The sequence below is a fragment of the Mustelus asterias genome, chromosome 18 (genome assembly GCF_964213995.1).
Source record: "Mustelus asterias chromosome 18, sMusAst1.hap1.1, whole genome shotgun sequence".
Classification (NCBI taxonomy): domain Eukaryota; kingdom Metazoa; phylum Chordata; class Chondrichthyes; order Carcharhiniformes; family Triakidae; genus Mustelus; species Mustelus asterias.
Window position 1 is genome coordinate 83,766,240 of NC_135818.1, and position 14,920 is coordinate 83,781,159.

At 41.3% G+C, this 14,920-nt stretch overlaps 1 protein-coding gene across 14 annotated transcripts in view; it reads right to left on the reverse strand.

Moving 5' to 3' along the window:
- Positions 1-14,920, reverse strand: part of foxn3 (forkhead box N3) — a 298,786-nt gene that overhangs the window by 89,582 nt on the left and 194,284 nt on the right. For all 14 annotated transcript variants that reach the window (XR_013500067.1, XM_078234460.1, XM_078234451.1 and 11 more), the window contains one exon: positions 366-427. Coding sequence is in view for 13 of the 14 variants with exons in the window: in XM_078234460.1 (XP_078090586.1) it covers positions 366-427 (62 nt within the window). In the remaining variant the exon portion in view is untranslated. The remainder of the gene's footprint in view (positions 1-365; positions 428-14,920) is intronic.

Below are 14,920 nucleotides of genomic sequence, written 5' to 3' on the forward strand. Positions count from 1 at the left end.
TTTTGAATGGAATGCAGAGTACCACCAGCTTTAGACTGTTGAAGGTGGAAGCTGTAGCTTTGAATTTATGTTTCAGCAGTTTCCAAAGCTTTGATTGAAGATCTTGCTGCTCCCACAATAAACACTGCCTTTCCCTTAGGTTTTGAATATCCATACAGCCATTTGCAATTAGCTAACTAACTCTTTGTGGGTTAGTAAACAAAACATGCAGAACAACTGTAGCATTCAGTAACTTTAACATCCAGGTTAGAAACCCTGTAACAATGTATACAGTCTGGAAATTAATTCAAGAGACTTTAGGAGGCCATAAAAATCACCAATTGCTGATAAAAATGCATCAATAATTCTGGAGTGTTTGCTCTTACCTTGGAGTGCTCCATTCTTCTTGAAGAAAGCATTTCCTGGCCAACGGGGTGGACTTGATGTGCTATAAAGTAAACAAACATTGCTTGAGGAATGTTTTTCTTAACTCATTTTAGGACAAAACAGTTCAAGTTAAATAAGGTAACACTTCTGCAAGGCTTTCAAAGATCTGAATTGTTAAGTTGCTCACTCGCTTCTCAGAATTTCATTCCACCCAAATAGAATTTAAAATTTTACAATAATTAAATTATTAACATTCCTCCGGTCACTCATCGAACCCTTTGCAATAAGGGTTAAACTAACATCTGGAGACCAAACCAATAGCAGAGGACGATCCAGAGGGGAATCTATATAAGGAAACGGAAAGCTTTGCCAAATGTCTAAGACTCTTCCACCAGACCAAACTGTAACCATAACAGAAAAATACAAACAGCAGACTCATAATCTGGGATGGAAGGAGGAAGAAAAACATCATAATGAAAGACAACCCTGAAGTTTTAAAAACAAAAACTTTACTGCAACAGAACTAAATGACATGTTAATTGTAAACATGAAAACAGCCCCCCCCCCCCCCCAGACCTTATTTGATCTACTATTTTTATACAACCGCTTATAGTTCAGATGTTGAAAAAGTCCCAAGATAAACACTAAAGCAAGTTAAGCTCCTTTTTTAAAAATCACACATTTGGTCCCAATCCAAAAACTATTTATCACAGGCAAGTACAGAATAATGTATTTGCAATCTGTCATGGTGGCAATTGGAAAGTCAAAGCAGAGAGAAGACTGTTGTCTTCCACAGTTCATCTTGAGATCAAAATTTTCCTCTCCTCAGTGAGACCTGTTCAGCCTATTGTAAAAAGGAATCGCTAACCAACTGATACCATAGCATATTTTTACCTACAATCTACTGAGCCCTTTAAGAGCTCAATGTCAATCAAATAAGTTACCTTCTTCCAGCTAATATTGAACTACTTGAATAGATTGTACACAAATGCAGCCATCTCAAATGTCACAACCATGAATCATACTTTTCCCTGTTCCAGGTTTGAGTATCAAGTGAAGGTTTTCCTTGAAGCTTTGAGGGGACAGGTGGGGTGGCTTCAATGATGCTTATAAACTGATGCGTAGAATCACTGCAGTGCAAAAGGAGGCCATTCGGCCCATCAAGTCTGCAGCAACTCAGGAGTATCTTGCCCTATCCTCGTAACCCCACACATTTAGCTTTAATTGTTAGCTTAAATTCTTTACCCTCCAGGATGTTCAGTAGCAAATAACAGGAAGGATACAAGAGACAATGAGGCACTTAAACAATGCGGGCAGAAGCCCTAGAAAAATATTTCTTCTCTGGAAATCCCAGCAATCTCCCAACATAGGTACTGGGGGAGGGGGAGGGAGGGGCGGGGGGGTCAGCTACATTCTCCTGAAGGGTTTTCAGTTTGAGTATCACTTCTGTATTGCATGAGCATCCTATGGATTTAACTTATTTTCTACGTGTGCACTTTGTCCAAGCTAATGCCACAGACCTTGTCATTTTTCTGTCGCCAAGTGCAAGCCCAAGCCAATTCACCATTTTCTACAAGTTGCCAGAAGTAAACTACAGCAATCATCTAGCTCTGTTTGAAGGTAGCGATTATCTTCAGCAGTTCCTCAAATCTGAGTTCAGATCAGGAAACTAATGCAACAAGTATTACTTTGGGATTTAGAAAGTACACTACTTTAAACCTAACATTTGTACGTGTGGAATATTGCAATTAACACCTCTGTAAATGAGCCTATGCTTCCAGCTCCATTTGCCCCTGCAGCTGAAAGTCAAGGCCTTGTTGTGATTCACACTGCATCTTGTAATTATTTCACACCAGTCTTTAAGTCCATTCTCTCCCTTATTTGACTGGATTGGGTCACCCATAGATAAACTTTCATTAGAGAAATTCTTGTTTTGAGTATCCAGAATTTTTTCAGGCTGAATTTCTGGAGCGTCACACAATGGTTTTATAATGTCACCCTTGAACTGTCCTTACTCATTTCTTCTAAGTTTCAAATATGTAGACCTGCACTCACTTCCTCCTCCTTGTGTTGAACTCAGATTCATCAAAAAATACCCCCTACTCAATTCATTATCCATGATCTAAGAACTGTGGAACTTCCCTTTCTTTTTGATCTATGGTTTTTACTCCTTGTAGCCTAAACACTATGCCTGCAGTTATCACGTGGGTTCTTCAATTAAAGCAATTGTCAGAGAACATAAGAACATAAAAACTTGGAGCAGGAGTAGGCCATTTGACCCCTTGAGCCTTTTCATGGACTCAGCTCCACTTACCCGCCCGCTCACCATACCCCTCCATTCCTTTACTGTTCAAAAATCTATCTATCTTTGCCTTAAAAACATTCAACGAGGTAGCCTCAACTGCTTCACTGGGCAGGAAATTCTACAGATTCACAATCCTTTGGGTGAAGAAGTTCCTCCTCAATTCGGTCCTAAATCTGCTCTCCCATATTTTGAGGCTATGCCCCCTAGTTCTAGTTTCACCCACCAATGGAAACAACCTCCCTGCTTCTATCTTATCTGAGGCAATGCTTTTTTGCATCTAGACATGGAACAAAAAGATACAATAGACAAGAACACAAGAAATAGAAGCAGGAATAGACCACAAGGCCCTTCAAACCTGTCCCGCCATTCAATATGATCAAACCCATAGTTTGTCTACATTTCTTTTTACAACATGAAGTAGTTCAATGGGTCAGCACAGGTATGAAACATTGAGTGGCTTTTTCTGTGCTGGATGCAATAAGAAATATAGAAAAAGTTTAAAAATCTGAGAGACAACTCAGAACTGACAAAGGAATTTAGAATCATTGGGCACACAAATGATTCTTCCATTCTTTATTTGCTCACTATCCTGAAAGTGCCAACTCGTTGGGATATAGGTTGCAGATATCATCTTGTCCAAATGTCTGAGTTTAGCCAAGGAGCGTCAGTGGTTAACTGGACTTCTGAGATGAGGTGGGGAAGGAAACATCAAGGTTCCATACAAGATGTGAAAAACAAGTCTGTGTTTCATCAGGAATCACGTGATGGAGATCAGGAGCTGGTACCCTGGTTGATTGCCTTCCCTTGTCCAATCTTTGAGGCCACTCGCAAGACAGGTTTATCAGTTTCCCATCACAGACCAGGATCAAAAATCAGACATTCGTGATTGAGGAGTCTCAGTTACACACTACATAAAAGAAATCACTAAGTTATCAGGGGACATCTAAAGTTTCTGCCAGCATAAAAGTTTAAAATACAAAACTGAGCCCCTTTTGCAGTAATTCTATAATAGGAAAGGTCTCTTTACAACATGTTGGAAATTAGCCTTTTTCATGAGATTTCATGCCAAGAGTAGCAATATATTTTGTCCTTTTTTAAAAAAGTGTCAAACCCCTGCACATTTGTTGATGAGCATTAGTGTGGCCCTCTCAACTCTCCCCGATAACACAAATTCAAGAAGTTCAGAGGTATTGTACATCTAATTGAATAATTGAAGCTTTTCAAATGTAATTACAAAGGCAAAATTAAATATTTTTAAAACTTCATATTATGAATTATGGCCATCACCAGGCACTCAAATAAAGAACGTTGCAACCTTTATACATGAATTTTCTAGAAATTGCAACAGCTGACAAAGACGTGGCACTGCATGCATGAGACATTAAACCAAGGCCCCATCAGAACGTAAAATATTTCACTGCACTATTCTAATAGCAGGGGAGATCACCCTGCTGTCTTGGCCAACATTTATCCCTCAACCAACACCACTAAACAAATGATCTGGTTATCATCATACTGCTATTTATGGGAGTTGTTACACACAAATTGGCTGCAACGTTTTCCACATTACAAGTGACTACACTACAACACGCATTTAATTGGCTGTGAAGTGCTTTGGGTGCTTCCCCTCATGGGAGTCTAGGACCAGAGGGCATAGTCTCAGAATAAAGGGGTGCCCTTTTAAGACCGAGATGAGGAGGAATTCCTGAGGGTTGAATGACTTTGGAACTCCTTGCCACAGAGAGTTGTGGGGGGCAGAGTCATTCTGTACATTTAAGGTTGATTTTTGATCAGCAAGGAAATTAAGGGTTACAGGGAAAGGGCAGGGAAGTGGACACGAGGAATGTTGGATCAGCCATGACCCTATTGAATGGCAGAGCATGCATGAGGGGCCAAATGGCCCACGCCTGTTCCTATTTCTTATGGCCTTATGGGACATCCTGAGTGGATGAAAGGTACCATATTTGCAAGTTTTTCTTTTTGAAATGAAAGTGTAATCAAAGTACACATGGTCATTGCCTGCCCCTCAATTCAAGGATGTCACCTATTCGAGATCATGAGTTTGTGCCAATGGTCTCATCCAACAGCAGTGGTTAGCACTGCTGCCTCTCAGCACCAGGGACCCTGGTTCAATTCCGACCTTGGGTGACTGTTTGTGGAGGTTGCATGTTTTCTCCGTTTTCTGCGTGAGTTGCCTCCAGGTGCTCCAGTTTCCTCCCACAGTCCAAAGATGTGCAGGTTAGGCTGATTGATTATGCCCTTTAGTGTCCCAAGTGGGATTAGCAGAGTAAAATAAGTGGGGTTGCGAGGATAGGGCCTGGATAAGAGTCAGTGCAGACCCGATGGACCAAATATCCTCTTTCTGCATTGCAGGAATTCTAACTGAGCAGGCCAATCCCAGACACACAGATCTTTGACACACGCGAAAGGATATCTCACAAAGTAATGGGATCCGGAATGCATAGTTGTTTCCTTTTCTTTGCTTCTCTGCCACCACTCTGCCTCATCATTAAAATGCGACTGAAAGCAAGATGCAGCTTATGCAACTGGTGATAACAAAGACCTCCACCACCCCTTAGAGCAGCCAAAACGTTGATTAGATATTCTTCAGTACTGATATTGTTTAGTCTGACTTTTGCCTCCCACTTTTTCACTGATGCATTCCTGAAGGCACCAACACTTGCTGGGTTACAATTGCACAGGTGCCATATGCAGTATGGTCCTTATCCAAGCTGCTATTCAAGTTTGAGCCTAGGCCTGGGAGCACCACCAAACAATTTAACCGTATACAGCCCTACTCTATTTTCTCCTAATGTCTGCATGTGTTCACCACACATGAGGGGGAACTTTACCTAATTTCCTCCCAACAGTAACCTGGTTGAAATGGATTCAATTCCTGCATTGCACTGAATGCTCACATGAATTAGTGCAACATCAGGTAGCACCTTTGGGAGAGCCTCATTCTATCTAACTTGGAAAATACAATATTCCTGCTGTATAAAATGAGAAATTCAGTAGTTGAAAGTTAAATAAATTTTTTACATCCACACAATACAACTGTGAATGAATACATTGGGCAGGGTTTTATGGCCTCACTTGTCCTGGAACCCGTAAAATCCTGACCGAGGTCATAAGAACATAAGAAATAGGAGCAGGAGTAGGCCATCTAGCCCCTCGAGCCTGCCCCGCCATTCAATAAGATCATGGCTGATCTGAAGTGGATCAGTTCCACTTACCCGCCTGATCCCTATATCCCCTAATCCCCTTACTGATCAGGAATCCATCTATCCATGATTTAAACATATTCAACAAGGTAGCCTTCACCACTTCAGTGGGCAGAGAATTCCAGAGATTCACCACCCTCAGAGAAGAAGTTCCTCCTCAACTCTGTCCTAAACTGACCCCCCTTTATTTTGAGGCTGTGCCCTCTAGTTCTAGTTTCCTTTCTAAGTGGAAAGAATCTCTCCACCTCTACCCTATCCAGCCCCTTCATTATCTTATAGGTCTCTATAAGATCCCCCCTCAGCCTTCTAAATTCCAATGAGTACAAACCCAATCTGCTCAGTCTCTCCTCATAATCAACACCCCTCATCTCTGGTATCAACCTGGTGATCCTTCTCTGCACTCCCTCCAAGGCCAATATATCCTTCCGCAAATAAGGGGACCAATACTGCACACAGTATTCCAGCTGCGGCCTCACCAATGCCCTGTACAGATGCAGCAAGACATAGAACATAGAACAGTACAGCACAGAACAGGCCCTTCGGCCCACGATGTTGTGCCGAGCTTTATCTGAAACCAAGATCAAGCTATCCCACTCCCTATCATCCTGGTGTGCTCCATGTGCCTATCCAATAACCACTTAAATGTTCCTGAAGTGTCTGACTCCACTATCACTGCAGGCAGTCCATTCCACACCCCAACCACTCTCTGCGTAAAGAACCTACCTCTGATATCCTTCCTATATCTCCCACCATGAACCTTATAGTTATGCCCCCTTGTAATAGCTCCATCCACCCGAGGAAATAGTCTTTGAACGTTCACTCTATTTATCCCCTTCATCATTTTATAAACCTCTATTAAGTCTCCTCCGCTCCAGAGAGAACAGCCCTAGCTCCCTCAACCTTTCCTCATAAGACCTACCCTCCAAACCAGGTAGCATCCTGGTAAATCTCCTCTGCACTCTTTCCAGCGCTTCCACATCCTTCTTATAGTGAGGTGACCAGAACTGCACACAATATTTCAAATGTGGTCTCACCAAGGTCCTGTACAGTTGCAGCATAATCCCACGGCTCTTAAACTCCAACCCCCTGTTAATAAAAGCTAACACACTACAGGCCTTCTTCACAGCTCTATCCACTTGAGTGGCAACCTTTAGAGATCTGTGGATATGGACCCCAAGATCTCTCTGTTCCTCCACAGTCTTCAGAACCCTACCTTTGACCCTGTGATCCACATTTAAATTAGTCCTACCAAAATGAATCACCTCACATTTATCAGGGTTAAACTCCATTTGCCATTTTTCAGCCCAGCTTTGCATCCTATCTATGTCTCTTTGCAGCCTACAACAACCCTCCACCTCATCAGCAAATTTACTGATCCACCCTTCAGCCCCCTACTCTAAGTCATTAATAAAAATCACAAAGAGCAGAGGACCAAGCACCGATCCCTGTGGCACTCCGCTAGCAACCTGCCTCCAGTCCGAAAATTTTCCATCCACCACCACCCCCTGTCTTCGATCAGATAGCCTGTTACCTATCCAATCAGCCAACTTTCCCTCTATCCCACACCTCCTTACTTTCATCATAAGCCATCTCTGCTTTTATATTCTTTCCCCCTTGCGATATAGGCCAACATCCCATTTGCCTTCTTGGTCAACGGACCTTCCCACGATTCAGCCCTCGCCTGCTCAGATTCCCATGGCAGGCGGGACAATAAAATTCTGTCTGTAAAAGTGGTGGCTAACAATCGCAGCAATATTGTTGATTCCTTATAGCAGATTTTTACTGAATAAAAATTAAAATGTAAATACAGTCTGCACCTATAATTAAAAGGGAAAATGCTAAAAGTCTTATCTCAAATATTTTGCACAATATTACTGCTGTAAATCATAATTAAACTGCAAGTGGATTGTCCTAAGAGTTTACAGTGGTGCACTATTCACCATGTTAAATGACTTAATGTAAAGATTGCACGATACCCAGGACACAGAATGTGTTACTAATTTAATGCTTCAATACTAATGCAAAATATTGCACTGAAAATAATACAGCGGCTAATTAATTTTTTTCTCTTCCTTCTTTAACAAACAGTTCACAAAATAACACGACCAGTGACATGTAAAATCATTGAAGCAAGGAAAATAACATGAGACAATACTGAAACATGAAATACAAGGCTTCCTGCATTTTTAAGAACTGATTTGCTAGCATGCTGGTGATTTACTAAGTTTTCTAACTTCCTATATAATGTATCAAAATTACTTGGGACAGATTCAATAGACAGAAGAATTGATATTTCCAACATAGAAATAGAAGAAGGCACTTCAAAATTATACATTACAAAATAAAAACCATTATTTTAATTGCTTATGATGTGCACACGAAAAACCACATCTGTGAAAATAACCAAAGAGATGTATTTTTAAACAATGCACCTCGTTTGTTTCCTCCCAACTTTAAAGTTAAAAAAAGTAGTTTATTTATTAGTCACATGTAAGGCTTATATTAACACTACAATGAAGTTACTGTGAAATTCTCCTTCACTTTCCATTTGATTGCAGGATGGGGGTGTTGCTGGTGAAGCCACCATTTATCCCTAACTTAAGATGGTGGTCAATGAACTTCTTGAACCACCTCAGCCCATGTGATGTAGGTACACCCACAGTACTTTTAGGAAGTGAGTCCCAGGATTTTGACCAGTGACAGTGAAGGAACAGCGGTATAGTTCCAAGTCAGGATGTGTGGGGCTTGGAGGGAATTTGCAGATGGTGGTGTTCCTATGCATCGGCTGTTCTTGATCTTCTAGATGGTAAAGATTGTGGGTTTGGAAGATGCTTTCTTAAGGAGCCTCGAGTTACTGCGTTTCATCTTGCAGATGGTGTAGACTGCTGTTACTGTGCATCAGTGGTGGTGGGAGTGCATGTTTAAGGTGATGGGTGGGGTGCCAATCAAGCAGGCTGCTTTGTCCTGGGATTAAGCAAAGAAAAACACAAGAGATTTCTCTCCTTCAATTGGTTTTGCCTCAGTGATGATCCCAACCCAGACTGAACTTTATGGTTGTCTAGCATTCTGTACATCCTGACAGCTCTGCATCAAATGATGCAATCTTAAAGAGGATGCAACAACAATAAGAACTGGGGCTGTATGTAGACAAATGTTTGATGGCGGCTGAGCAAGTTGAGAAAGCTGTTCAAAACACAAATGGGGTTCTTGGCTTTATAAATAGAGGCATCGACAAAAGCAAAAGTTATGCTAAACACTGGTTATGTCCCAGTTGGAGCATTTTGCAGGGCAATAGGAAGGAGCAATACTGTGGGACAAAAGGGGTGACCCTCGCTGGCACTGGTGGCTAAGTGAACTCTTTCTGTGCTGTATGATGCCACTGCATTACTACTTTGTGCTCATAACTTGCAAAGATCAATACATCAGCATAAACTGGAATGTAGTGGATTAAAGTTGATATTGCATGAGAGTCCACTTAACACAGCAGTAAATGCAAAATCATGAGTTACAATAAACACACTGGACATGCACAATATCCGGCAGCTCATTTCCAAATCTGAATGAGCACAGTTCATACATTCCAGATTCACCGTATCAAGCCATTTAACTAAACAGCTTTGATTAAGGCAACTGTCTCATTAAATCAGACAAATATGATTTCGACCAGTTGGGCTGCTGCCTTTAATGGCACAAAGGAGCCAGCAAATTTAATCAAGCAGAGCCCACAATCTCTATTTGCAGTCAGGATTGTCATTAACAGTCAAATGAAACAAAATCAGAACATAGCAAACTGTGATAGTGTATGAATTATTAAGGTAAAATGAAAATGTAATTGTGCAACCTCCTAGCTACATGGATTTTTTTTTTTGCAAGTATACACTACAATTTGACAAGCTATTCAATAATTATTGCAAATGGCTCGATTCTTTTCAATTGGAACATTTTGGTCTATAAAAAGGGGATGACATATCTAACAGGAGGCTAAATGTTGAGCATAGTTTACATAATAAGAAAATCACTCTATTACAGCAACTTTAGATTTGTACAGTAGTCACCCGTTCGATGAGTGCACAATGATTTTAGAAAAGGCATGAAGTGCCTCAGCCCTTAGCAAATCATTTTTGAACTCCACAATTGAATTCATTTGATGTAATGCTTGTACTCTGATTACATTCTGAGCCCTACACAAACAAAAAGCCACACAAATATTTGCAGTAATAACTTAAATAGAAAAATCACAAATTACTTTATATAAAACAGAGGAGCGTAGAACAAATGGCTCAAGATCTCACACCTCTCAGAACTGCAGTTGCTTTTTAAAAAGTAGCATTGCCAACAGTCTGAATGCATCTGAAATTCTACTCTGCTTGATTTTTGAAGTTGTCATGCTCGGAAGTTTGTGTGCATTTAATGTTGCATGCTGACATCCAGCATATATTTAAATGGATCCAGTTTTAATGTTTTCTTTACAATTTGTAAGTGGTTCTTTGCATTCCACACACAGGCTGAAATGAAGTCTATTCCCTGCTCAACACTTTTTTTTGTAAAAGGACAAACAACCTTTGTTCTTCCACACAATGCATCACTCGGTCCCTTTTTTTTAAAAAAAAAGCATGCTCCAAAATAATATGATTAAAGCAGTGTTGGGGCCAATACGATGCCAAGTAAATTGCATATTAATGCACATAGTGAAATGAGCTTTGCACAAAACTGCATAGGTGCGCATCTGCAGCGCAGATACACAAGTCAATAATTGGGGTTATGTAGTTCGTCGACTGTATCTTTATTTGCAGTGACGAACAAGACAAAGAATTTATACTGCGGTCGGCAACAGCTCAAGGGCATGGTGGCGACGTGATTACCATATCTGCTGCCTAGCAACGGCAAAGCTCACATCCTCCGAAGCAAGAGTCAGTTTGTTAGAAGTGCATACAGCTGCTGGGAAGAGGTCAATGTGTGGCTTCCACTAAAATAGAAAGCATTTGCGAGGCAAAAAAAACTTGGAACAGAGCAGGCCCTCTTTAACTGCTTTTATGGCTTCGAGGGTGTGGCACAGAAAGGGTTGGAACACTGGACTTTATTGGCAACTGACTGACGACCGAAGGTTCTGTTTACAACTGAGTCGGACACATGTTTTGCATCATGTTACAGTTATGGCATGCATCACCATGGCAACCGCTAGCTTGCGATAGAAAGGAACAATCCTTTGCAGCAGCTGAATGCAGCAAAAAAAGGACAAAGTTGATAAGAGGCACAGAACTGGCCATTTTGAAACTGAGATTTGAAGCAATACAGCATTGGTTTATGCTGACATTCATCATTTTCCTGTCGAATATGCTCTTTAAAAATATCTAATTATTAATTCTCTTCAGGCGTGTAGGTACACATTCTTCTGTACTGACAGTAATCTTTCAATACCGGTTCAGCAGATTTCTGACTATTCATCTATTAATGGCGTTTTGGAACTATCAGAATTGGAATTGTTGGACACAGGAGTTTGAGCTGGGTCCTGCAAAGTGCTGGGTTGTAACGCTGGGTGCGATTTATACGCAACCCATAGCAAGTCCATGTGCAGTTTAGATAAAGCGTTCTTTCGAGATTTTAAAACACTAAATCAAGTCAGGACTTAGGCAGGATTTGTTCTAACCACTGGTTCTGAAACACTCAGAATCAGTTCAGTTCTCAAGTTGATGTGTATTAGTCACCACACAGCCTACTCTATTGTGTCACCGTTCGACCATTGCTCATTCATACGAAATTCATTTTCACTCGATCCGTACCACGATCTCAGAAAAATATTAGATGTTTCAGCTCTGACAGAGACATCCGGACTCGAAATGCTAACTCTATTCTCTCTCCACAGATGCTGTCAGACCTGCTGAGGTTTTCCAGCATTTTATTATTTACTTATTATTAGTGTCACAAATAGGCTTACATTAACACTGCAATGAAGTTACTGTGAAAATCCCCTAGTCACCACACTAGTGTTCAGGTACACTGAGGGAGAATTTAGTATGGTCAATGCATCTAACCAGCATGTCTTTCGGACTGTGGGAGGAAACCAGAGCACCCAGAGAAAACCCACGCAGATACAGGGAGAACGTGCAGACTCTGCACAGTGACCCAAGCCGGGAATTGAACCCGGGGCTCTGGTGCTGTTTCAGATTCCTTGATCTGCAGTAATTTGCTCTCTCTGGAAAACATTTTTTAAAACTTTGACAAAGAAATTATTGGTTTCTGGTTGCCCAATGCCTTCCATAGAGGAGAGGCTGGAAAAGCACCTTGCTGTCAGGGTTTGGAAAACTATGAGGAGCTGTAATTCTGCTCATTTCCATTCTGTCCTGTGAGACGACATAGCTGATCTACAGTCAGCACCTCCACACACTACTACTAATGAAATGGGAATAAACAAACTCATGAATCAACAGTCTGTGGTAGTATATGAGATTTAAAATTTCTCCTCTCTGGGTCTCTACATTACAAAGCAAGCAGATGAGGAATCAGGATTACAGATGAATCATATAAACATGGGCGGCACGGTGGCACAGTGGCTAGCACTGCTGCCTCACAGTGCCAGGGACCCAGGTTCAATTCCAGGCTTGGGTCACTCTCTGTATGGAGTTTGCACGTTCTCCCTGTGTCTGTGTGGGTTTCCTCCAGGTGCTCTGGTTTCCTCCAGGTGCTCTGGTTTCCTCTCTCAGTCCGAAAGATGTGCTGGTTAGGTGGATTGGCCATGCTAAATTCTCTTGATGTACCCGAACAAGCGCCGGAGTGTGGCAACTAGGGGGATTTTCACAGTGACTTCATTGAAGTAAGCATACTTGTGACTAATAAATAAACTTTATGGCTCTACTATCCTTTAATAAATGAAGACTTGTATTTATATAGCATTTTCTACAAATTCAAATATTGCAAAGCATCTTAGCATCATTTAAGCAATTTTGAACTGTGGTCAATGCAATGTATGAAATCTCATGGCAAAGTCCCACGAACAACAACAAGACAACAATCGGTTAATGTCTGCCACTGGTTGAGGGATAACTATTGGGCAGGGCACACATGAGAACTCCCGTGCTCTTCTTCAAAATAATGCAATAAGACCCATAATGTCTACTGGAAGTAGCAAGGTAGAGCCTCCAGTTTAACGCTTCTTCCTAAGGACTGCACTGTTAGCCCGGTTGTATTATGTGCTCAAGTCTCTGGAGTGGGACTTGAACAGTTGACTCAGGTGCAAGGCTGCTACTACTAAGCCACAGTTGACACCAAAGGTGCCTGCAAGACCGGGGTAACTTCAGTTTTCCCTCCCTTTCTGTACGGAATACCTGCTCAAATGGGAAAGTTGTACCCAAATCGAATTAGGATCTCAAACCTATATTTCTGCCATCTCTAATGTTTCATGTAGCTGTTTGGTGTGGTCTGCTGATGTTCAAGACTAAATTTGCACAGTTGTGATCTAACTTGCCAAATATCTTATGTAGGCAATAGCAAACATTGTGCGTCAGATTCCAAATAATTATTTCCTTCTTTTGGCATTACAAATAACCAATATATTTTACTGAATCATAACACATACTTAGCTGCCATTATCACAATGACTCAAAACTGGAAAACAAATTTCACAACAGTATTACCAGAAGGCAAGATAATCACAGGGAGTGAACTCAAAGCTCTACCCAATCTTGGCCTCCAATTTGTTGTGGGTTCAGACAGCAGAGAGTCTCATACCAGCCTGACTGAGGCACAATTCTAGCCTTTGATCGCAATACTTCAAGGAACGGTTTCTTTCATTCACAACATACATTACTAATATATAGGATGGAAAACAGTTCAATATTTGCATTTACTTTTGAACCAACCGGGTGATTCAACAAACTTGTAGGAAAATGTCCCCTTTTGTCCTTGCCATTCCTAAACTCATGGGATGCCAGGCTAACACTTCACTTCCCAAACAGGATTGTTTCTGCGGCTCAAGTGTAACTGTAGCATTCTTCACAAACAAAGGAGAGGCTCCTTCAGATTTCATAATCTCATTTCCAATCCTTTTGCCCACTCCTCACTCTTTTTATCCTTGAAATTACAATCCTCTTTTAGTAATCGTAGGACTAATTGCTGCCAGCGTTCAGTCTCCAGTGCCATTTTCATTTGCATCACTCAGACACAAGAGTGGGAAACCTGCCAGCAACTTGGATCCTTACAATGAGCCTATTCTCACTGTGAAGTGCAAGGGACACAGCTAACAATTAGCAGAAGTATTTTTGGACGAATGCTCACAGCTGGAAAAGCGAGATTCCATGAATACATAGAGGATTTAAAGTTATCATCCAGAAGCTGCACTCTTCACTCTGACATTAAAATGTTTAAACTCAAATGGTTCTTGATCGCTAAAGCACATATTAACCCCAAACTGAACATAAACAATACTAATCTAAACAAGTCAATAAAAAGACCCGTGCCTCTGACTTCATCCTCCTTCCCAGCAACTCACTCATGCTACAACATACCATGCACAATCTTAGCATCCTGTTCAACTCTGAGTGACCTTTACATTTCACATTCTACCCATGGCCAAAACTGCCACTGAAATTCTTAAAAAAGTAGTTAATTTTCTGTAAAGCGGCTTGGGATGTTCCATGGTCATGAAAGGGTGGCTAGCTGTGTGGAATTTGCACGTTCTCCCCGTATCTGCATGGGTATCCTCCCACAGTCCAAAGATCTGCGGGTTAGATGGATTGACCATGGTAAATTGACCATTACGGTCAGGGGGATTAGCAGGGTAAATATATGAGGATGGGCCCTGGGTGGGATTGTTGTTGGTGCAGGCTCGATTGGCCGAATGGCCTCCTTCTGCACTGTAGGGATTCTATGATATACAAGTGCAAGTCTTCCTTCAAGGCTATTAAAATCTGAACTATTTAACCCGACCACAAGGCTGTCACAAAATTAATCAAATTCAACACTTAAATCAAACAATATATCTGCCCTCCTTGGGCCTTTCAGTCCAACTCCTGTACTGCATCAAGATCAG